Genomic DNA, 24,884 nt, shown 5'->3' with positions numbered 1-24,884 from the left:
CTCCTGTCCTCAGTGAGCAGGGAGGACTCCTGGCTGGGGAAAGTCCTCTGAGAGGCTTGCTCAACCACCCAGAAGGCAGCAGGTACCCTACGGACAGATGAGAAAGGCCCAGCACAGTCTTTCAGTGACTTTCCTGAAGTCACACAGGTGAAAGAACCTAGCAGCTCAGACTCCAGGATCCAGACACTTCCAGGAAATCCTGAAGGGGAAACAAGGAAAGAGTAAACAAGGGATGATGAGCGGAGGAAGAATGGGGGGAAGATGGGGGACAATAAAATTGTGTAGGTACTGCTTCAAAGGACAGGGACAAAGTTAAAGCTTCTAAAGGAAGCTAAACTATTCCCTCCACACCTCCTCCTCATCTCACCCTCTAAAGAAAAGATGGCAAAAATGATTCAGTGCACAAGCCCTTGTCTGGAGATTGAGATTTAGGGGCAGATTTAGTCCTGGTTCTGCCACTAACTAGCTGCCTGATCTTGGGCAAACTTCCTCTAACTTCTCTGGACCTTAGTTTCCTCATTTATAAAATGAGAAGATTGGACAAGATTATCTTTATTGTCTCTTCTAGTTCTAAAAACTTTTGTGATTATTCAAGTACATATCCCAGAGCTCTGACTTTTGTGATTGCTGTTTTAGATGGAAAGCCATCACGATTGCCTTAGGAAGGAAGTTTGTTCTTTTCTTCTTAAGCTGAGGAAGGCTCTAGAATGATTAGAAGGCTTGAAGCGAGGTAGCTGATGCTGAGAGAGAGGGGCAGCTCTTCACCTCCCACTGTCACCCCTCATCAACTTCACCCATGGCAGCCCAAGCCACTTCTACCTCCCAGGAAAGTGCTTAATTTATATCTCAATTGCATGAGTGAAAGGAGCCACGAATAACCAGCATGATGCTATCAGTATGCTAGGGCCTCCATAGCTAAATACCACAGACTGGGGGGCTTAAACAATAGACATTTATTTACTCACAATTCCAGAGGCCAGAAGTCTAAGATCAAGAGGTCAGTATGTTTGGTTTCTTCTGAGGGGCCTCTCCTTGGCTTGTAGGTGGCCACCATCTTGCTGTGTCCTCACATGGTTGTCCTTCTGTCTTTTATGTGTCCTGGTCACATTGGATTTAGGCCCACTCTAATGACCCCACTTAACCTAATTATTTCTTTAAAGACTCTGTTTCCAAGTACAGTCATATTCTGAGTATTAGGGGTTAGGGGTTCAACATATACATCTTGGGGGAGACATTTCAGCTCATAACAGTGATCATGACACTTATTGTCCATGCTGGAATAAATAGTTTTTAAAAATATTTTTGAACTTTTAATTGAAGTGTAACATGCATACTGGAAAGTACATGTATTTAAGTTTACACCTTGAACACATTCACATAAGCAGATTAAGCAGTAGAATATTACCAGTGCCCTCAAGTCTCCCCCTGTCCTCTTTCACTTATCCCCCCAAAGGTAGCCATCATCCTGCCTTCCAACAGCATGTATTAGCTTTTCCTGGTTTTGTATTTTGTATATACAAAATCATGCAGCCTGTGATTTTTTGTGTCTGCCTTCTTCCCTCAACATCATGTTTCTGAGATTCACATAAATGGTAGCGTGTAGCTATATTCTCACTGCTGTATGTAGTGTACAGAATCCAATTGTGTGCATGTGCCACAGTTTATCTACATATTCTACCACTAATGAGCTTTTGTGTACCTTTCAGTTTGGAGCTGTTATAAACACAGGTTACTATGAACATTGGTAACATGTCTTTAGGTGAGTGTACTTTATGCAGTTCTGTGGGTGTATTCGTGGGAGTGAAGTTGCTGGGTCATAGAGTATGCATACGAGCAGCTTTAGCGGAGACTGCCAAATCCTTTTTCAAAATAGTTGTACCAATTTACACTGCCACCGACAGTGACAGTATGAGTGTTCCAGTTGTTCCACATCCTTGCCTATACATGCTTTTTTTCTTCCCCATGTATTTTTATTTTAGCTATTCTGATGAGTGTGATAATATCACATTGTACTTTTAATTTTCATTTCCCCGATGCTTCATGATGTGGAACATTTTTGCATTTGGATAGTCTTTTGTGAAGTGCCCATTCAAGTCTTTTTCCCATTTTTTTTCTGCTGGATCATCAGCCTTTATTTTGTTATGTAGGAATGCTTTATATACTCTCTGTGAGTCCCTGGCTGATTCTGGAACAATTTTGAGAGTGAAAGGAGGGATCTAATAATAAATAAGTTGGGGCAAGTATTGTAAACCAACATCATCCTAGGCTATTTGGATAAATTCAAATGATCAACCCACAATGTGTTCCAGTTTTAACAAGATTTAAAAAGGCAAATATGAAGGCACCAAGGGCTTATGTAAGAAAATTTTTAAAAGAGTACTGTTTGTAGTATACAGCTTTACAGGGCTCTTACTCCCCTCTTTTCCTGCATCTTTCTGAAGATGTTCACCTTTAGATTTCAGTATTGGGATGAATTTTTATTCCCATTTGGGGATGTTCCAGCATACAGCTTTATAGTGGCCATGATTTGCCTTAGGTTCATTAAATTTCTGATATTTTGTGATGCTCAAAGTCCAACATCCAATTTTATTCACAAAGAAACAAGTCTTAAATAGTTAAGTTATATCCCCAAGTTCACACAGCTGGTTAGTACAGAGCTGGGACTTCTAAGAATCTAAGGCTGCAGTGCTTTCTTGAAAGGAATTCTGATAAGAACTCAATATTTAAATCAACGCATAAATGCCTTGTTGGGTTGTGTGCAATTTCATTTCAAAGCATTGATATCCTTTGAAATATTGGGGTGTGGAGGGAAGGCACTGACCTGGAAGTCAGATACTCAGCCCTCACCCTGTTTTCTCACTGGCCAAAAGATAAAACATGACTGGAATGACCTCTCATATCCCTTCTAACTCTAAGTTCTACATCTGAAAATACCCTTGCATGAGGGAAGAGAAAGGGTAGCTGTTTTTTTTGGTGGGGGGGGGGGGTTTAACAGCGGGAAGCGAGTAAATAAGTATAGATTTCCTATGAAAGAAAAGATTGAGTTGCTTTAGTCGATAAAGAGAAAGGAGAGAAATCAGGCTTCAAGAAGCAAAGTCCCAGCAGTGTGAGCGGCGGAGAGCAGCCATCACTCTCACTCTTTTATTTCAAATAGGCAAAAGAAAATATTTATTTAGAGGAGGAGGGGCTCAGGTTATACCTGAGAGACTGAGTGATGTTACCTTAGGAGACTGAAGAATCTTCTCTACAAGTCACTAAATTAAAGACATTTATATAATTGGGATTATTATGGTTGAAAGTGAGAGAAAAACATATTCAAATTGGCTTAAGCAAAAAAAAAAAAAAGTAGGTAAGAAAAAATATTTTAGTTCATATAATTGAAGAATCCATCAGTAGGTTTCATTTCAGGCCTGGCTGAATCCAGGCTCGAATAATGTTTAAATCCATCCCTGCCTCATTTGCTATATCCCTCACTTGTCTATCCCTTGCATTGGCATCAGTTTCAAGGAAGGCTGTCTCCCCGATATTGGGTCAGTCATGGCCACAGGCTTACAGGCTTATATTTTCTTAGTTTAACAATTCCAGCAGTGTATTTCTTTTTCATCATTCCAGCAGATGTCCCAGATTGGCCTGACTGGGTCCCATACTCATCACTGAACCAGCCTTTGTGACTCTGATTATTTATTTCTTCATTATCTAACTGTCTTTGTGGATGGAGAGTGGAGTCTTTCCCCAAAAAAACTTTGTGGCTTGAGTCAAGAAGCCAGCTCCCCGAAGGACTATCAGGGTGGACTCTCACTGGAGGAAGGGGGTGTTAATTCTAGTCAGGCACAAAAGCTGATACTTTACCATCTGTGATACTGCAATTTATAATAAGAAATATATATTTGATCATCATCATGTCCATTTCTGGCACAGAGCTCCTAAAAACTTTGGAATTTCTTAAGTGATGAGAGCAATCAAGCTGTCTTTTGTTATACTAATGAGGTGACTTTTGGAGAGCACTTCTGGGTGAGGACTGGTTGCCTGGAGAACCAACTAAGTGATTAGAGAGTTAGAAGTTTAAGTCCCACCTCTGACCGCTGGGAAGGCAAGAGAGACTGCAAGAGATTGAGTTCCATCACCAATGACCAATAATCTAATCAGTCATGCCTATGTCATGAAGCTTCTGCAAAAACCCAAAAGGACTGGGTTTGGAGACCTTTCAGTTTGGTAGATATGTGGAAATGTGGGCAGAGTGGCTCCCCAGAGAGAGCATGTTCTACATCCTTTCCCCATACCTTGTCCTATGCATCTCTTCCATCTGACTGTTTCTGAGTTCTATCTTTTTATGATAAACTGGTAATCTACTAAGTAAAATGTTTCTCTGAGTTCTGTGAGCCCTTCTAGCAAGTTAATTGAACCCAAGGTGGGAGTTATTGAAATCTCAAATCTCTACCCCGTCAGTCAGAAGCACAGGTGACAACCTGGGCTTGCGACTGGCATCCGAAGTGGGGGTAGTGGGGCAATCTCATAGGACTGAGCCCTTAACTCGTGGGCCCTGATGTTATCTTTAGGTAAGTAGTGCCAGAATTGAGTTGAATTGTAAGCACGCTGCTACATTAGTGCAACCCAAGTGCAGTGTGTGCAGAAAACACCATGCTTGAGGCAGGATGTGAAGAAGGCGCTATGCTGTCTTTCCTTCTAACTCAGGATTCCAGGAAACAGAGAAAGGGAAATAATATTTATTGCGTGTCAACATGCGAAGTACCAACATACAACCTCATTTTATATTCCAATCATCCTGTAAGGAAGATATTAATTTCCCAATTTCACAATCAAAGAAAATGATGACAAGAAGGTTAAGTAACTTGCTCCTCAGGGTCCCACTACTGGTTAGTGAAGGAGCCAGTTCTCAGCCAGGGGTCTTGACCCTAAAGCTGCTCTCACTCACAGTGCTGCCATCTAAGCCAGGGCTTTAGTGCCTAGAGTGGCGTGGGTCATAAACATCAGAGTCGAAAGAAAGAGCCTTGGCCAAGGAAAGGAGAAAGGGGTCTGGCTTGGGTCCTGCTTTCCTCGTAGCTGGCCGGCCAGCTGACTTGGGTGAGTCTCTTGCCAGCCCTGGCTCTTTCTTTTCTCATTTATAGAGTGAGGGGAGGGGCAGACAAATCTGTATGGTGCTCCAAAGCCAAGTGTGACCAACCCGTGATCAGATGAAGAAGAGTGCCTGGCTGTGCCAGCTCTGGCCTAGGAAGACACAGGCTAAGGGGGCTCTGGATCATACTGCAGGCTTCTGACCATGCTTGTTCCAACAAGCACCAAGCCAACCTTGTCCTCTTCACCCATGTTCTTCTCCTTGGTGCTTTGCTTCTTCACGCTCCGCCCCCGCCCTCGCCTCCGCCCCTTTAGGTGCATCTCACAGCCCACCACACACCTGGACCTTGCTCCTGCCAGTGCCGTTTTTAAGTAGAGCCTTGCCCCAGGAGCACTTATTCCCAAAGGTGCTCTGGAGTTTCCAGAGCTGATGCTCAAAAGCTTCTACCTTGCTCTGCATTCCGGCTTGCTTTTCCTGGGTTGGACTGCTTATCTTGAGGGGGCTATTTTGTCTCCTTCATCTATCTCCATCCTCTCCTAGATTCAGCTCAGGAGGCTCACAGATTTGTTGTCACTTCAGATGGGGTCAGGCTTGTTCAGGGTAGCAGAGCTGTAGACAGTTTGTTGTCACTTCAAACTTGAGAGACCTGTAAATTCTAGCACAGCACTAAGCAGGACCCTGGCAGGAGAGGGGAATTCTGTTCTCCACACATCCAAGGCCAGGAGGCTGCTTTCCTGGGGAAAGATGGGGCTGTCCTTCCACCCTCCCTCCCTGGGTCTATCTAGATTCTGGGACCACCTGAAACCACTATATTCTATGTACATCTTTCTGGAGCAGAGTTGGGAAAGGTGGTATCTGATTTTTCTTCTATAAGTCCACAATCATTTTTCTAAGTACCATTACCCTAAGCAATAAAGGGATGTGTGTGTGTGTGTGTGTGTGTGTGTGTGTGTGTGTGTGTGTGTGTATTCCAGTTTAGTCAGAAATACAGGATGGGACAGGGACTTTGGCACATATTTTGATGAGATTAAATTTTTTAAAAAGTTTCAATAACCATGTATTGAATCCTTTCTGTTCTATATACTAGACATAGGCTGATGGCTGGGACATAGGCCACTCTCCAGGTACCCACAGGGAGCCAGATGTAGAAATTCATCATTGAAATAGTGTGGTTGTGCTTCCATGGAAGCAAGGACAAGGTTTGTGGAGGTTTCCTTTCTTTGGACAGTCAAGGAGCCCTTCCCAGGGGAGAGGATACTTGAGTGGGTAGGAGTTTCCTGGAGTCCTTCTTGGGCAGAGACCTGGCATGGCCTGGAAATGTGAGCTAGTTGGAAAAGCCAGAGCATGGGGCTCAGCAGGGGAATGGTGAGAAGGCTCAGAAAACAAGCAGCAGATAGGTGATGAAGGACCTGGGTGGGGTACTAAGAAGTTTGGACTGAAGCATAGGTGACATGTCAACTGAGTGTCTCATTAAAATGCAAATTCTGATCAGCAGATTCTGAGGTTGGGCCTGAGAGTCTGCATTTTTAAAGAAACTTTCAGGGGATACCATGGACCACCCTCTAAGTAGCAATTAGGTATCACAGGATTTTACATAAAGGAATGATTATTGAATGAATGAATTATTGAATGAATTCCCTTGGATTTGTGTACCTAAAAACACTAAAAAGCATAAGCATATTATCTAATTTGTGTAATATTCCTGTGAATGTGATTTATATCACCTATAATTTTTAGATGAGTATCCTGGAGTATAGGGAAGTTAAACAAGCAGAACTTTATAGCCAGACAGAGCCTCAGAAACCTCTCATTTTACAGGCGATGCAACTCATGTGACATCTCTGAGGGTGTTCCACATCTGAAGGCCCAAGTTGCTCACAGCTGTGTAGGTCCTTCCAGACAAAGGTTTGATGAAAATATTCAGTCCACCTTGGGAAAGTTCCCAGGCTTGCCTCCCTCTCGCGGCTGAACTCTGGGGGCAGGTGTGGGATTAGGTTTCTGGAAGAGAGAGTTGCAGACATAGAGACGTGATGCTGGGGTGATAATCTCGACTTTATGAACATCCTTGATTGAAAGATCCCATATTTTAGGTTTTTTATCTTCCACTCATTATCTTTGTAACCTGAACCAAATCAGGTTCAATGTAACACATGTCACCCTTTCATCAGTAAAAACTGGGCTAGCAGCCCCCACCCCCATTTACCTTACCACCTGGACACGAATGTCAAATTGGAAGGGCTTCCCACATGTATTGTGCATCTACCATGTGCCAGACACTGTTCCAGGCACTGCAGACATAAAACAGGGCAGACCTAACCCCTAACCCCATGGCACACACACGTCTGAGAAGACTGACATATAAGACACATACTCTAAGTTAAATACATCCAAATATATAGAGCACAGTCAAGAAATATAGGGGAATAGGACCTTATGACATGGGGTTCAAACATGAGGTCTCAGACAGCTTTCCAGGGGAAGTGGTATTTCAGCAGAGAAATGAAAAAAATGAATAAGAATTAGCAAAATGAGAAGAAAGGAGCCTGGCCGGGAATGCACCCCAGGGCAGAAGGGAGTTGGCGACTTCCAGGAAGTAAGAAAGAGCTGGTTGTTCAGAGTAAATACAGCAGTCAGGGAAGGTGCTCCCAAGAGGTTCTGAATGAATAAGTCAGGTCAGATCTTATTGTACTTGTTAAAAATTTGAGTCTTTATTCTAAGGTCAATAATAAGCCATTGAAAGGTTTTAAGCTAACGGGTGACACAAACATTTTGATTTAATGAGATGATCCTGGTCTGTGTGGAAAATGTCTCAGGCAAGAGTAATTTTGAATAAAACCAGCTAGGATGCTTCTGCCTAGTCCAGGTGTGAGATAATAGCAGCCTCAGTTTGGGGGTGGGGAGCAGGGGTGGTAGTGAAGGTTGTGAGAAGGGGACAGATTTTAGAGGTATAAAAGACAGGCTTCAGTATTGATTGAGTGTGAGAGTGAGGGGGAGGAAGTAGAATAGGACGACTCGTAAGTTTCCAGTTAGAAAAAAACTCAGTGAGCGACAGTAGAGTTCATTAAGATTGGGAGCAGTGACAAGAGTAGATTTGGGTAGGTAGCTGGTCATTAATTCAGTTAGGACCTTTCCCAATACTTCTCTGACAGTTAATGCTGCATTTGGATAGGTGAAATTATAATTAATGTTCTGAAACCTGCAAGACTATTTTCCCAAAGTCGTTTTTGCCCCTATTAAAAGAAAATTCCACCAGGAGGAAGTTATTCTCGTCATGCAATAGGGTTTTCGTTTGCAAATTATTAAAAAGAAGGCATCCTCATCTGATTATTCTCATATAAAACCCTGTCTTAGAAACCTGACACCATCTCTTCAACTTTCCCGAGAGCTTACTGATTTCAGTTGGGACCCTCAGTTCTAAATCAGACACGGAATGAGCCCGGCTTCTACATGAACCTCTTTGATATCTCTCCTATCAGCTGATTTCATTTTTTGCCTCCTGTCCTGGTCTTTGGCTATAGGTTGTTCCAGGAATTTCTATGCTAACTTACATAATATGACTAGATAATGGGGAGCTGAACTCATTTTTTATTTTACTTTGAAACGAAATTCTAGATTGTATTTAAGGAGAGGGGAAGAGCCAGACTGTGATGGGTGAAAATAGCCTTCAACCATGAATTTAGATGAATTTTCATGGGAAAGTATCCTTCTCCGGAACTCTGCCTGTGCATAGGAGTGGGGGTGGGGTAGGGGTTCTTGCCTCCCACAACATAAATCCAGTCGAAAGCAGACATTCCGCAGGAGTCTTGCTTGCCAGACTCCTATTCAAAGCTAGTTTACTTCTTTGAATTTCATTAAGCTTTTCTTGTAATAATAGGGAAGTTTATCGTGTTCACCTTAAATGTAAAAGGGCCCTTTTGGGAGGGATGGATATCTTGCTTGTCATAGAGATTTGTCAGAGGAGGGTCTTCATTTCTCAATAGCTGAAATTCTGTTTTTCACCCTGATACTCATAGGAAGAAATGTATTTCTGAACGTGACCATTTGAATTGAAATACCTTAATTTGAATTTGGGACTCAGAAAATATTTGATTTTTGATCCTCTAAGGGGTCCCCAGCTGATGGCAGGCAGCTGGGGTAGTGTGTCCAAGTGCATGGATTTGACCAGGCTGCTGGGTCTAACTTCTGGCCCTTCCCTTGTCAGCTGTGAGTTTAGCCAGGTCATTTAACCTATCCATACCTCAAACTTCTCATTTGTATAATAGCAATAAAATTATACAGTAGTGGCCATCTATGTGGGGCTTGTTGTAAGGTTTAAGTAAGCAAGTGTAAGTTGAGTGCTTAGAAGGGTGTCTAAAATAGACACGCACTGTATCAATTCTAGCTGGCATTAGCACCAGGCAAGGCAGCTGATTGGATTGTGTAGTAAGTAGTACGAGCTGCCATTCATCTACTGCTCCTATGCTCAGTGCTTTATGTGCATGCATCTCCTTTAGCTTTTCTTACAATAACTCTATGAGATGGATACTATTTATTTTATCCATTTTGCAGAGGTGTAAGTCAAAGGTCACACAGCTGGGAAATGGCAAGGCTGAGATTCAAACCTAGGTCTGTCGACTCCAAATCACAGCTCCTATCCTCTCCTTTGTACCATTGTGATTATGTGGACATAGAGCACTGGGTGAGGCTGCAGAGGTGTGCCAAAGGGCAGAGTGAGGATGGAGGAAAGAAGCGAGGATTGGGCTCATTGGGAGTGGAGGCCTTCTTAGCCTAATTGACCAGATGATCAGGCAGTTATGCCCTTGTCTTTCTTCCTGGAGTGGAATTGTGTAGGAACTGGGAGTTGGGCAGGAGTTCAGACCTGCAGTCTTCCTTCATTACAACCTTCACTCCTTGACTCTCTAGCTCCATTAAACCCCAAATACCTGTGTGTGTGTGTGTGTGTGTGTGTGTGTGTGTGTGTGTGTGTGTGTGTGTTGGAAGAGGAATAAGTGAGTCAGAACCTTAAAGAAGAGTAGTGGGAGCCCCATTTCCAGGTAGGAGCAAGAAAAGTAGCCTGGAATTTAAGAGACGAGTTCTGGTCCTCTCTCTGCTATTGATTAGTGAGGTAATCTGGTAAAGTTACAGAATCTTTCTGGGTTGTATTGGTGAGTTTAGGCTTGGAAAGTGTCTGACATCCTGTGGTTCTAGGCAGCTTTCTTCTAGATCTCTGACCTCTGGGGAGCTATCTTGATGGCAGTGAGGATGTTGGTGGTAAGGTGGTGGAAGAGGTGATTGATGGAAATGGAGATGATGGTGACGGTGGAAATGAAGATGGTGAAGGTGATGACTATGAGCCCTTACCTGGCAGCAGGCACTGTACTGAGCACTTTACAACCAGTAGCTCCTTTAATCATCCAGCAGCTCTCGTTATCATCATTTTGCAGATGAGCCAAGCTTTAGAGAGTAAAGCTGATCATCCCTTGGGGGATGTAGTTGCCCAGATTAGGTCAAAGGGGACACAGGAGGTGCTAGGGAATATGTTATGGGAATATTTGTGATAGGCATAGAATGGGAGGGGTGTCCATCCAGCCATAGTCTTATTTTGCTCTTTCTAAACTCTCTATAACCAAGTTGTGCCCAGATGGAAATTTAGAGTTATAATTGCAAGATTTCATTCTCAAGAAGTCACGTGGCATATAATGTAGACATAGTCTCTGACTGTCTTTACCAGATACTCTTCTAGGTGCTTTCTCTATAAATTTCCCCCTTAAACTGCAGACTCCAATCCTTATGCTTTGGGTCTTGGCCTATCGCTTCTCTGATGAAAGACTCATAGCATCTTTTTGGGGACTGTGATTTACAGGGCCCCGGAGATGAATTATTTTGGGATGGGTGAATGTCCTCCAACATGTTTCTTTGGTAAATGTGGTTTCTTTACATCCTGTTTCACCCATTGATCCTCATGGGTACTGTTTGTACCCATGAGGCTTTCTTGAAGAGAAATAGGAAAAGAAGCAGGTTTTTAGCATAGAGGTCTCAGGGCTTGGTGTAGCACAGAGGGATGAGAAACTAAATCCGCTGGCCTCTGAAGGCAGTCTTAGAACCCAGGACTCCTCACTCACCCCTGTCTAGACCTCTTGGTTTTGGGATTTCTTGGGCTTCCTGGGCCTGGGTTTTTTTTGGTCTTTCTTGAATGAGATGATCCCTTCTTTCATTCCCTACTTTCTCTCTCTCTTCTCAGGGTGGGGAATGGAAATGATCCAGGCACTAGGTTCTGCATCAGGACGGTTAGTACTGGCCCCTCTGGACAGGGAAGCTGGCTTCAATTGATTCTGTTTACATGAAGTTCATTAATGTTAAATGCCCTCCTACCCAGCCCCTCACCTGGGACCTCCAACAACACCCTCCCTCCCCCAAACATTTATTGAGGAACTACTGTGTAAAGATTTTCTGTTATGTGCTAAGAATATAACAGTGAAAATGGAGAGTCCTGCCCTCATGGAATTTATGTTCTAGTTTATACTACAGTGTTATGATGACAGGGGTAGGAGTAAAAGGTTCTAGTGAATTCATAGTAAAGAAATTGATATAACCTTGTGGAGACAAGGAAGGCTTCCTGGAGGCAGCAACACTAAGCAGAAACTTGTAGAATAAGAGCTGGACAAAGCATGGACAGTTGGGGTAATAAAAAGAGGGAGGAAGGAGCAGAGGGGAAAGAAGTGCAGAGGATAAGGAAGATGTAGTCTAGGTAGAGGGATCAGCATGCTCAGAGGCTTGAAGAACAAAAATCAGAACAGACTGGGATGCTACTTGCCCCTTCTGGGCCTGTCCTGCCTCAGTCATAGGCACTCAGTGCTCATTTTCCCAAGGTCCAGAGTCCCGCTACACAGAGGACTTACAAGCATGGACCTTGGAGAGAGGCAGGGCATGAGATCTGCAGGCACGTCCACTCTCTTCTGCACCCCTGACATGCTCATGTTACCTCTGTTGTGTGGACTTGGCTGAGTGCTGCTCCATCTGAAGGCCACCTGGTTACATTGGGCTCTGCAAGCAGCTCGGGGCCAGTGCAAACACTACCAGACTGGAAGGTTCTATGTTAGACTCCTGGGCTGTGTGAATTTGGGCACCTTGTCCCACTTTTCTGGGGATTCAGCTGGCTCCCCAGTAGACTTGTCTCTGAGGCTTTTTCAGTGCTAACATTCTGTTAGGTGTTTTAGTTCTCTACCATTTGCAGGGAATTAAATTCAATTAGAAAATGCAGCCTTTTAGCATTAGGCAGTGTATAAGTGGCATGGCCAGTGCTAGGGTGGTCTGAGTTGACCCACTGGAGGGGATGGCCTAGCCATCGTGCCACCCACAGCTTCCCCAGCAGGCATGGAGGGTGTCTCTTGTGACCACCACTCACTCCCGGACCGTGTGTTCCAAGGGAAGACACATTTGGTTTGACTTGTCTTGCTGAGAAACAGCTATGAGCCTTTGTGGCTAAACTGCACATAGGGACTTTACTAGCAGTAGATTTAGAAAAGACTGTTTGCAGAGAAAACCACACAGGTGCATACAATTGAGATCTACATAGAAAAATATTTAATAGATGCTAGTTCATCATTTTCCATGCATTCATCAAGAAGCAGAGGCGCTGAACCATGATGACGACCCTAAATGCTGCTTAATTCAAGCGCGAGTGGCTGTCCTATAGCTCCCAGACAGAAGGGCTTATTTTAGAAATATATATGTTATTGTAGCGATTTATAGTTTTTCTTCTTGTACTGAAGCTTGTAGAGCAGAGCGAGATGGATGGAATGCTGAGAAAATTGCAGGTCATTTGGAATCTGGGTCTCTACCTTCCACATGGTGGTTGGAGCCACATTGGGGAGAAAGTCTTTTTGGGCTCCATCAAATAGCTGGGACAAGAACGGGACATCAAACCATCTATTTTCTTGGACAGAAGCAGCCATCTGTGGCCTTTACATCATTTTAAAGTTGTGGCCTGTACCCTTCTCTGAAAACCAAATCCCAATAGTTCTTTTATCTTGTCTTTTAGAAAATTTCGCAGTAGGAACGAGGGAAGGAAGTCAGATTGGTTTAAATGAAGGTCATTAAGCTCATAGGTCACTGGAAAAGTGACTGCAAGGTATCCAGGCAAGCCCTGGCAGGGCCAGAGGACATTGGACATGGAGCTGGCTGTTAGTGGGGGGTATGTCCAGTGCATGGTCACCACCTGTGCCCCTCACATCTTCTGTTACTTCTAAAGACTCTCTGCTTTCCTTTGGCAAACTTGGCAATGGGTGGTGATCGTGTCACAGGCAGCCACCTGTTAGCTATTAAAGAACTTGCTGCTGATGCAGTCATTTTCTCAAAGTCTTTTAAGAAAAATAATGGAAAGGGAGAAAAGGTATGTACTGGCAATGTAAGCAAGGGCTGAATATGGCTTGGTTTATGGTGGTCTTGGGAAAAGATGGAGGGGAGAAAGGGGGAAAAAAGAAGAGAGAGATGCCATTGGTTTATCTACTGGAGAAACATGTAAAGAAAGAAGAGAAATGGAGGGTGGAAAGGAGTAAGGAGAAGGGAGAAGAAAGAGAGCAGAGGGACAAATGAGAGAAAAAAGATGGGAGACAGGACCAAGGGGGAGGGCTGTACCAGGACTGAGAGGGCCTGGCAAGCTGGTCGTCAAGGAGATTAACTAGTTACTGTCCACTCGGACTGTAGACACTCAAAATGTGATGCTTCAGAAGCAAGCATGCGACAGTGATAGGGCCTCACAATGCCCCGAAATTAGGGCTCTACCTCAGTTTGTGCTTCTCTTAGACTGGTGGTTCTCAGATCTGAGTGAGCATCAGAGCCAACAGTGGACTTCTTAACCTTGGACTGCCAGGCTCCAGCCTGAGTCTGCTTCAACAGGTCTGGGTTGGAGCTTAACATGTGTAGTTCTGACAAGTTCCCAGGTGTGGCTGATGCTGCTATTCCAGGAACCCCCTTTTAAGGATCACTGTCTTAAATGTTAAAGACTAAATCAAGGTCGGTGCTGATTTGGGCTCCTTGTATTGGACAAAGCCAACGAGTGAGATCAGTGTCTCGACCGGCTGGCAGAAGCAGATTGGCACACACACAAGATATAAATTGAGAAAGTGCTAAAACCTTTTATTGGACAGATATGTAAGATGGATGGATGGCTCTTCATTCAACTAACCATATGCTTACTTCCCACTGGCAATTGCTACTTAAATGTCAGTTGACAAGCAGATGCTCTTCACCCTACTATATGCAAATTAATTTATTGTCCACAAAACCTGAAGGAGTATTCTCTAATCATCTTCCTTTCCCACTTCCTGTCTCCACCCACCCCTTTGTTCTGGTCACATTGAGCCTTGCAGCTCTCAGAAGGTAAGCTGACTGTTGCATTCCTCCATTGCCTGTTCATGCTGTGTCTTTGCCTGGCTACTGTTGTCCAGGCTTACTCTTCCTCTCCTTTAATTTTTCTGCTTTGAGTGTTCCCCACTGTGTGGTCAGCAAGCCCTTCTCATTGCTGCCATAATGCCCTTTCCAGACTGCTCTAATGGCCCTTTGCAAATGGTCGCCAGGCTGTGGCTGCCTCATCCTTCTCAACTTTTTATCAGTGCCGAGGACAGGGTTTATAATAGACTCTGGCCAGTCTAGAAATATTTGCTGGGTGAATAAACAAAGTGCAGAGAACTTAAATTTGTGGTGTAAGGGAAGGGGCTGTCTAATTCCTGCTTACTGTGGTCAGGGTTAGAGAGAAGTTAGAATATTGGGGTGGGGAGAGTATGGAGAGGCTACACTAATCACAGAAATCCTAAATCATACTCAATAACCCTCTCTGCACACTCAAGATTTCAGTGATTCAGTAAAATGTGACTCCAACACCCAGTGGAAAAGCAAATCTTTAGGATTTCTTTAAATCACACAAAATATCTTTGCTTGGGGGAAAGATCAAATTTTTGCATCTTTTCTGCTTAGTACTAGCTAAGTATTCTTTTCTAGCAGGTGCTTATGTAAGATGGATGGATGGCTAAATAGATGAATGAATGGATGGACAGAGAGACAGACAGATGGATAGATGGAGTCATTACAGGCTTGGTCACCAGGTCATGACCTGGAATCATATTTTGTTTTCCGAACATTCTTCAGCTCCCTCTAGCTGGACTTCACCTTTCTTTGCCCTGGGGTGGGGGATGCATCCTCCAGAGCTTTGTTATGTGCCTGTTCTTGAGGGGCTTAGTTCTAAAACTGAAACCAGACAGTGTATTGAAAAGGTGTTGCACTGACTTTAGCCAGGAGTCTAAGATAGTCCTGCCTGTCACTGCATTCCACACTGAGAATGGTCAGCACTTGAGCCTAAACTTGAAAAACAAAACTACATTTAAATATGATAGGTTTGTATGTCAGTCTAGGGTAGAATCCAGTGTTCTAAACAGTAAGGCAAGGTAGCAGGCATCCTGCCACCCAGACCTGTGAGACCTTGAGTGAGCCACTTCATCTCAGTTCTGTCACTTGTAGGATAAGGGATTTCTGTGGCGGGTCTCTCTTCCTGCCTCCCAGTCTCTGATGATTCTAAGAGTTCTGGGGCACAAATAGTTCCCTTCACTTTAAATGCCAGAAGGGAGAAAACAGAGCACTGTGTCAGCTGCGTGAACACTGAGGCATCCCTGGCGGCACAGCTTAATGCAGTTCTGAAGACTAAACCAAGCAGCCTGACGTGGATGCTGTTGAAATGTCAGGCTTCAGTGCGGGATGTTGTTGGACATCTGCATCACTTCTGTTTTTTAAACAACCTCACTCTGCCAGGTATAAATCTGTGTCATCATCTAATGGCTCTTGTCATTTTAGTGTAGTGATCAAGGAGGAAAAATGGAAGCACTTTATGCAGAAAAACAGATAAAATATGAAGGTATTTCTTAACCCAGAGTGCGAGGCTGTCTGGAGTACAATACGGATCTATCAATAATTCAGTTAAAACTGTTTACATGTTTTACATGACTGGGTTCAGTTCACTGATCTTCATTCGAGTTCACACTAAAGTTATTTAACTGCAGGCTACACATTACACCACACAGACCAGAGCATTATAGATTTCCCCAATGTAATATACAAGTCCAAATTGATTGCAACCAAATGTAAATTTAGTCAAATCTTTAATATGCTCTATTAAGGTGTGAACAAGACTTTAAAGTTTTATCTCAGCTACAGAGTAACCAAGACTATAGCCAAACTACCTTTGGACATGCTATTTGTTCTCAACAATGTGTCATCTAAATTAATGAACTTTTTTTTTTTTTCCAAATGTAAAAGTGAGCAATTACCTGTCCTTATAAAATGACAAATTTTACAAGGATGCTGGTTGGGTCCCCCCTTCCTTCCATCAGAGGCTAACCTCTATTACATTGCCCACGGGCACACACTTCACATTTGTCACCGGCTGTACCTATATGACCAATGCTCCATTTTCCTAGAACAAAATTATCTTTCAAAGCACAGGAGGAAAGGCGCCAGCCATTTTCCCCACCTCTAGTTGAGGCGGAGGTAGTACATTCCAACAGCCCTGCCAGTTATTCCAAAATGACATAGCGAGATATAGAATGAGAGATGCAAAGTAGAAATTTGTGTTTTCATAATTATTTAGGCTTTAGATAATTTGTAGTCCCCTGATACAGAAGGCTTTATGTGAAAAGATCCTACAAACCCATTCTATACCATGGCTAAGAGAATGCACACTCAGAAATACGATTAGGCGTCAACCTTGATTTCATTGTCAGAATCTTAGGATGATAAATACAGGCTAGGTGAGCGGTGTGTGTGTGTGTGTGTGTGTGTGTGTGTGTGTGTGTGTGTGTGTGTGGTGTGGGTCCTTGATTTGGCAGGACTTTTCTGGGTATGTGGCTGGGAAGGAGGCAGAGAAATGGGAACAAGAAGAAATAAGGAGCCTTGCGATTTTGAGGGGGAGCTGTAAGTATTGCTTATACCTGTGCTGCTGTAGCCAGTGGCCACCTATGACTGGTCCCAAATGAAATGTGCTGTTAGCATAAAAGCCACACTGGGTTTCAAAGATTTACTATGAAAAAAAAAGAATGTGAAACATCTCATGAATATTAGGTTGATTATGTGTTGAAACTGCATGTGAAATGGTAATATTGGGAGTATATTGGATTAAAAAACATATTAAAATAGATTTCCCCTGTCTCGTTTGACTTTTTGAATGTGGCTACTTGAAATTTTTAAATTATACGTGGCTCACATAATATTTCTAGTGGACAGTGCTGCTAAACATCCACTTCACATGATAGAATTATGGCTCATGTTAACTATTTTGCATTTTCTATACTTTTCAAATTGAAAATATGCAAAACAGACAATACTGTCTTTGAGAAAAAAATACACATCATGGATTTTGGAGTTCAGCCAGCAATGTGTCCTCGTTATAGCACATGGGCAACTAACCTTCTCTGAGACTCAACTTCCTCATCTATATAACAAAGATAACAATTTTGATCTTACCTGGTTATTATCAGAAACAATGCCTAATCTTTAATCCTGATCTATTTCTAAATCAGCTCCTTGTCTCTCATTCTCCAAGATTATAATTTGTATCTAATCTATCTACTTCTATACCTGATATTTCCCTTCTTTTTCTCATCACTGAGAAACTTGGGTATGGTCACCTGTGTTCTGCTACTTGTCCAGACTAAGGTATCTCTCGCTTACCTACTTTAGCTCATTTTAATTCTAGAGTAAGAATTCTATCCTGGCTAAAACTACAAACTAGGCCATAACTCTTCATCTGTCCCCACCCCTTGCCTCATACCTGAGATGCTGGCATCTTATTTTTTTTTTTTTTCTGAACTCTACTTCTTTTGATGTGATGGTCAATCCAGGACATTTGATGCCAGGCAAAGGGGGTGAAGGTAACAGAGGAATTAGGGTCATGTGAATAGGAAATCAATAGAACAGAAGCAAAGACAAGACAGAAGAAGAGCAATTTTATAACCTCTCTGCTGGCACACAACCATGCCTTCTTTTCTCATTGCCTTTCTTTCATCTGGCTTTAAAAGCTGGGCTATGTTCAAGCCATGGTAAGTACAAGGTGGTTCTTATTGCCTTTCTAGGTTCTTGATGTCTGAAGTATAACTTCTTGCAATGTAGCATAGCACACATCTAAACCCTGTGCTCAAATTCCATATTCTAGGGAATAAGTCCTTAGATGAGGATGGCGGTACTGTTCTCTGAAATTCAGTGGCAGGGAAGAGAAAAAAATTTAAAACTTTGTGAAGATGCGTAGCTTCTCTGGGTATGGTGAGCTTCTTTGCTCCTTCACAATTAACGAGATGAAACTTTCAGTTGGAGCTGTATGAGATAAAAACAAGGCGAGATAACACACCTGTAATAACACAATTGTCTGGAAATGCCCATGCTTTTCAAAGCAGTGATAAGTCCCCAATTTCTTCTGCAAATATTTTTTTTAAATCATAAAAAGGTTCATTTTTGTTCCCATTCAGCAGCTGTAACTAGGTGATTCAGAATATACTCCTGACTTAAAGTGATCTTTTTTACTTTTCATGAGATCAGTATGTAACTTTGCTTATTTTCTTTTTAGATTTACTGAGTGCTCTTAGGGTAGCAAACTCAAAAGAAATAAGCAGATTGGTGGTTTGTATTTCAAGCTTGTGCTGAGATGTGACAGGAGTAACCCTTGGAAACCGACGGGGGAGCAGAGTTCCTGGGGCCCCCTTTGCTGACAGCTGGTGTTTGTGGAGGATTTGTTGCTGGGGAGCTGGGTTATTTCAGTGCCAAAGAACATAGATAGGGCACTCTGCCACCAGCCGAGGAGGGATGCTCAAGTGAGTGTGTGTGAGAGGGCAAACCCTGGATGAGCAAGCATGGCTGTTTTTCCCGGAGCATTTATTAATGAAACTTTTACTATCAGTCAGAGGCTAGGAGGGGTCATTGCCAACAATTGCTTCCCTGTGGCTTCCTAAAAAATCAGAAGGATTGAAAATGTGAATACATTTTCCTTATTATTCAAATTTAGGAGTGGATCTTATATTCTGGTGACTTGTCCCCTTACCCTCCCCCTAACCGAAGAGAAGAGAGCAAATTTGCTATAGATTTCTTATCTGACTTTTCTTGGTTGAGGATTTTTTTTTTTTTTTTTGGAGCGGGGGGTGGGGACGGTCACTGTGGAATAAATGCTCATGGAACTTGTGTTGTCTGTGGTCTGATAGAATCTTTTTCTTTGTCAGAGGCCATAGAAATAATGATTGTGTAAATTAGAATGCAGATATGCGGGTGGCAAACATGTCCATGTATTCAGCTTTTGATCTGCTTGAGGGGCCATTTTTGGGCTGCTGAGACTGGAGCTCAGTGCCACAAGGGCAATGAGCATGTTACAGCTGAAATTGAAGGAAGTTTTTTATTTTCCATTGTTTTTAGATAACTGTCTCTTTTAAAAACATTTGAAAAGAAACAACAGTGCTTTACAGATATGAGCATAATAATTACAGGTGTGTACACCCGGTAAATATATGTCCAAAAAACATCCTCAATGATGGGCTAGTCCTGAAGTGACTTCCCTTGAAATTGAATACGACATCAGTGTCACTAAATATGCTTCTTCATTCCCAAGAGGGTTCCACTTCCATTTGTCTTGAAGTTATCATTGGGTCTTCTTGAAAATACAAATGTTTCATCTGATATGGCTATATTGTTTACATTTTTTTTTTAACAAAGACAAAACTAGATTAATGGAGTATATAAAATGCTTTCTGGATACAGGAACAACAATGAAAACATTTAAATTAACAGGCATCAACAGGTATAAATAAACTGTCTAAAGCATTTAATGATCTTTAACATAGCAAATACCCCCAGCCTTGAAACGGTGTTAAATTCTTTTTTGCTAGTGGCAAAAGAAGCTGTCAAAGACAACAGTGAAAAATTGGTACCATTTGCTGGCCAGTAAGCACAGAACTGAGGGGCTAAATATTTTATGGGTTTTTTGTTGTTGTTGTTGTTCTCATGTTGTATTTCTACCCCTCCCCCTCCCTTCTTGCCTGCTCAGGGCTGATTGTTGTGACGCTGGCCGTCTGCTGGATGCCTAACCAGGTTCGGAGGATCATGGCTGCAGCCAGACCCAAGCACGACTGGACGAGGTCCTACTTCCGGGCGTACATGACCCTCCTCCCCTTCTCGGACACATTCTTCTACCTGAGCTCGGTCATCAACCCGCTCCTGTACAACGTGTCCTCGCGGCAGTTCCGCAGCGTGTTCGGGCAAGTGCTGCGCTGCCACCTGACGCTGCAGCACGCCAACCACCAGAAGCGTCTGCGCACCTTTGTCTCTTCCACCACGGACAGCGCCCGCTCCGCACGTCGCCCGCTGATCTTCATGGCTTCCGGGCGCAATTCTTCTGCAAGGAGACCTAACAAGGTTTTCTTAAGCACTTTCCAGAGCGAGGCTGAGGCTAAGCCCCAGCAATTGAGTCTCGAGTCACCAGAGCCCAAGTGGGAGACAAAACCAGACAATTCTGCTGCAGAGAATGGTTTTCAGGAGCATGAAGTGTGAAAGTCAAGTAAGAAAGCCCTCCCCCAACAAGAGCGGACATTCCCCTCAAGCAGCTATGGCAAAATAACCTGTGCCCCCGTCAGAGACAGGAGTAGAATCTAGGGGCCCTGGAAAAGGCAGATGCCCACTGAATTGTCTCCGAAGGGCTGATTCTGCTAGCTGGGCCTTCACTCTGGTTACAGACAGGGGTGGGGCTTTCAAGCCACTGTCTCCTTTCCTTTAAGTACACACTGAAAATTCAGGCTGAATTTAGAGCTTACAAAAATGTTTTACACGGAGCTCTTTCATTATTTGCAAAGGAACTAAAAGAGAATGCAGAATCCCTACCCAGAATCTAAGGACACCCAGAAGAACCTTGTGAAGCAGGGAAAGCGAGGGCCGGAAGGGCTTTGCAGGATAGGGTAGCATCTCCAGCTTCAGCACTGTCCCGCGAAGAGGGCTAACTTGAGGAGCAGGATGGTGGTGGGGAGCCCTGGCTGGAGGGCCAAGGCAGAGCTGCTCCTTTTCTTGGGCCGGGGTCCATTGCACAGAGGGGTGTTGCAGCAGCTGATGCACACCGAGTTCAGTTTCCCTGGGGAGCAGAAGGACTGATACCCAGCCGAGGCAATGAGGCAGGCCGCTGACGATGCACACGACTTGCGGTACATGATCCCTGCAACACAGACCCACAGGAGCTGGATTAACCTGCACTGGCCAACAGACAAAGTCCCTCTGAGCCCAGATCCCGGTGTGTCTTTCCCCTTCTCACAGCCCAGAGACTCAATGGGCTGGGGAGGTGCTTCTGGTTGTTTTGCTGAGCTCCACAAAACACAAGAGATAAGTGGTAAAGGAGGCAGTCACCATTTCACTACTTTTGACAGAATTGTTCCAAAAGCTATTTGAGACGCAATGCCAGTGAATAAAGAGTTGTCAACACCAAAGTTCACTTTTTCAAAAGTGTACTAGATAAAGCTTTTTCCTTTTATTTTTGTTCAAACTATCTCATGCCCGAGAGAACCACAAGCTACACGTCTAGATCTTTTATTTCTATTATTACTTTGTAAGTGACCACAGAGAGATGGCTCTAGACTATTTATTTATTAAATGCTAGAATTTTCTGAATAAAGTCCAAATCCCAGTGGGAATAAATCAGATCCCTACTGAAGGGGCCCTGATTTTCCCTAGGTTTGAGAGGTCCACTGGGTTTAGTGAGGGCTGGTCTGGCTGGCCATGTGCCCAGGACAACCTTATTCTCAGGGAAATTGCTTTGCCCTTAGAACATATGGTCGTTTGCCAAGTTGAATCACATAGTCAGCACTTAACACACACTGTGTGGGCACAGAAAGGAACTTCCTGATAAGACTGGAGGACCCACCTTAAAGAGCACCTGTGTCATGTCGAAATTGCAGCATAGCCATCACATTAGGGTGATCATGAGTTCTTAAAGGTGGAAGTTTATTCAGTTCAAATGATAATAGCTAAGTGGGTTAAGTGCTTTCCTGTATGGAAGGGCACTCTTCAGAGAGCTGTGGTGTCCTAGCTCATTTACTTCCTACAACAATTTACAAGGGAGGCCCCCATGATCATGTGCAATTTACAGATGGGATGTTTAAAGGCAAAAGAGGTTTCATGACTTGCCCAGTCACACTACTAAAAAGTGAAACAACCAGGATTTAAACCTAGTATTCTGGCTCCATAAGGTCAAGTCTATATTACTATATTGCAAAGTAGCCAGTAAACCACAAAAATGGTGTTTTGCTTTCTTTGGCATGGGGAGGCTTGCTTCTGAAGATAGCTTTTGGGCTGTTGCGGCCATTTTTTATCAATGATTTTTTGAGATATAATTGACAACTATTTTTGGTCAAATAATATATAATACTAAAGTTAGATCTAGAAGTAATGACTAGGTTCTTTGCTGCCCTGCACAGCTGAGGGATACAACACATTTCAGCGGGGCATCTTTCCTCTGACTTTCTGCAGGTATGTGTGTTTGCAAATGTTGCTTTGGGACCCCTTCCCCATTGAGAATGGCTGCTTTGGGTGCTGGAAAAAAACAGTAAGGAATTGAACTCCCTAGTTATAGTTCATACATACAGTGGAATTTTACTCAGCCATTTTAAAAAATGAAATCCTACCATTTCCAACAACAGAGGTTATTATGCTGAAATAAGTCAGACAGAGAAAGATAAATACCATATGATTTCACTTATATGCAGAATCTAAGGAACAAAAAGAACAAACTAATCAAAAAAAACCCTCACAAATATAGAGGACAATTTGGTGATGGACAGAAGGAAGGGGGGTTTTGGAGAATGCGGTGAAGGGATAAAGAACACGAATTAGTAGCTGATAGATGGTCACAGGGATGGGTAGTATGGCATAGCATTAATATATTGCTAGGTAGAAAACAAGAAGAGAGAAAGAGCAATTAGGGGGATTGTTTTATAAACTAGGTAAATATCTAACCAATGTACTATATATTTGAAACTAATTAAAATAAATTTTAAAAACAAAAAACAAACAAAAAAAGATGGGAAATAAAATAGAAAGTAAAGCCTTGTAAAAAAAAATTAAATCAAACTGCCTAAAACTTCTAAGTGAGAGGTAAAGAAGTTAAATTTACATTGACATATGTAATTTTATATCATTTTTTTCTATAAGTACATGTTTGTAAAGGCTGATTTCTGACACCATTAGAAAATGTATGATAGATGCTCTGGGTAAGATAAAGCCCATGGACAGGATGTGTTCTGATTTCTAAGGAACATGCTACACACTATAAGTAGGCATTACCCCCTTGTAAAATTACCATCGTCTGCATTTTCTATCCATTGCTCATTTTAAGAAATTTAGTTTTACTCACTGCCTTTTTGTTTTTAAATATTCAAAGCACTATAATCTGGCAATGCAATACACTTTTTTCCTTTAAGCAAATTTTAATTAAAAAATATTTACTGAATATATTTTTCACTAAGAAGTTCAGACATTCAGATAAGGTAGAAAATGCCCCTTGACCACCTCTTATAATCCCGTGTCTTCCTTAGAGGTAAGCACTCTTAACTCTTTTGGATGCCTCATTCCAGGCTTGTTTCTATACATTTACATATATGCCCATGGAGAAATAAAGTGTGTGTGCACTCACATTTGTTACTGGCATCACATCCTAGATGCTGGTCTGCAATTTGCATTTTTTCTTAGTGACATGGCAGAGGATTTATTTTTAAGCCTAATTTTGTAGAGCTAAAGTATCGATGATGAGGTAGGTTAGTTATATAATGCATGAGGGGAGCCCAACATTTTGCAACTATCACCAAAGGGATACCTCCAGATCACCTGGCTCTGGTGGTCAGTGGGGCTTACACTGTGGTCACATAGAACTGTATATATTTGCATTCTTTAAAAGCTGCTTGGGGATCTCACTTCTAATCAGCCTGATTTAGGTGCTGACTGAGATCCTCCCCAAACATTTAAAGTAGAATTCCAATCCTTCTCAAATTCTTTCAAAGAATAGAAGATGGAATATTTCCAAACTCATTTTACATGGCAAGCATTACCCTGATACCAAAATCAGACAAGAACAACAGAAAAAAGGAAAATTACAGGTCGATATCCCTGATGAACATAAGTGTAAAGATCTATGATACTTTTTTAATGTGTTGTTGAGTTCAACAACATGTTAAAGAGATCATACACCATGATCAAATGAGATTTATTCAGGGATGAAAGGATGTTTCAACATCTGCAAATCAACATTATACACATTAATAAAATGAAAGATAAAAATCATATAGCAATAGAAGCAGAAAAATAGCAATTGACAAATTCAACATTTATTAATGGTAAAAAAAAAAAAGAAGAAGAAAAGAAAAGCAACTTTCAACAAAGTGGGTATAGAGAGAACGTACCTCAACATAATAAATACCAAATATAACAAGCCCACAAGCTAACATCATATTCAAGAGTGAAAAACTGAAAGCTATTCTCTAAGAGGAGAAACAAGGTAAGGATGGCCATCCATGCTCACTACTTTTATTCAACAATGTTGGATGTCCCAGCCAAAACAATTAGCAAAGAAAAGAAATAAAAGGCATTCATATTGATAAAGAAGAAATAAAACTGTCCCTATCTGCAGATGATATATATATCAAAATCCTAAAGACTCCATGATACTGTTATAACTAATAAATTAATTCAGTAAAGTTACAGGATACAAATTTAATATACAGAAATCAATTATGTTTCTATGCACTAATAAAAATCTATCGGAAAGAGAAATTAA

General features: G+C 42.4%; 2 protein-coding genes across 3 annotated transcripts in view; one reads left to right on the top strand and one right to left on the bottom strand.

The window, feature by feature from the left end:
* GPR39 (G protein-coupled receptor 39) overlaps positions 1 to 21,546 on the top strand; it is a 182,344-nt gene extending 160,798 nt beyond the window's left edge. The window contains exon 3 of the mRNA XM_016156293.2: positions 20,124 to 21,546. Within this exon, the coding sequence (XP_016011779.2) occupies positions 20,124 to 20,626 (503 nt within the window). The 3' untranslated portion in view covers positions 20,627 to 21,546. The remainder of the gene's footprint in view (positions 1 to 20,123) is intronic.
* Positions 21,015 to 24,884, bottom strand: part of LYPD1 (LY6/PLAUR domain containing 1) — a 29,309-nt gene continuing 25,439 nt past the window's right edge. For both annotated transcript variants that reach the window (XM_016156294.2, XM_036235783.1), the window contains exon 3: positions 21,015 to 21,278. In XM_016156294.2, coding sequence (XP_016011780.1) covers positions 21,043 to 21,278 — 236 coding nt within the window. In that variant the 3' untranslated portion in view covers positions 21,015 to 21,042. The remainder of the gene's footprint in view (positions 21,279 to 24,884) is intronic.

The sequence above is a fragment of the Rousettus aegyptiacus genome, unplaced genomic scaffold, assembly GCF_014176215.1.
Source record: "Rousettus aegyptiacus isolate mRouAeg1 unplaced genomic scaffold, mRouAeg1.p scaffold_m13_p_2, whole genome shotgun sequence".
Classification (NCBI taxonomy): Eukaryota; Metazoa; Chordata; class Mammalia; order Chiroptera; family Pteropodidae; genus Rousettus; species Rousettus aegyptiacus.
This window is presented reverse-complemented; position numbering and strand designations above follow the sequence as displayed.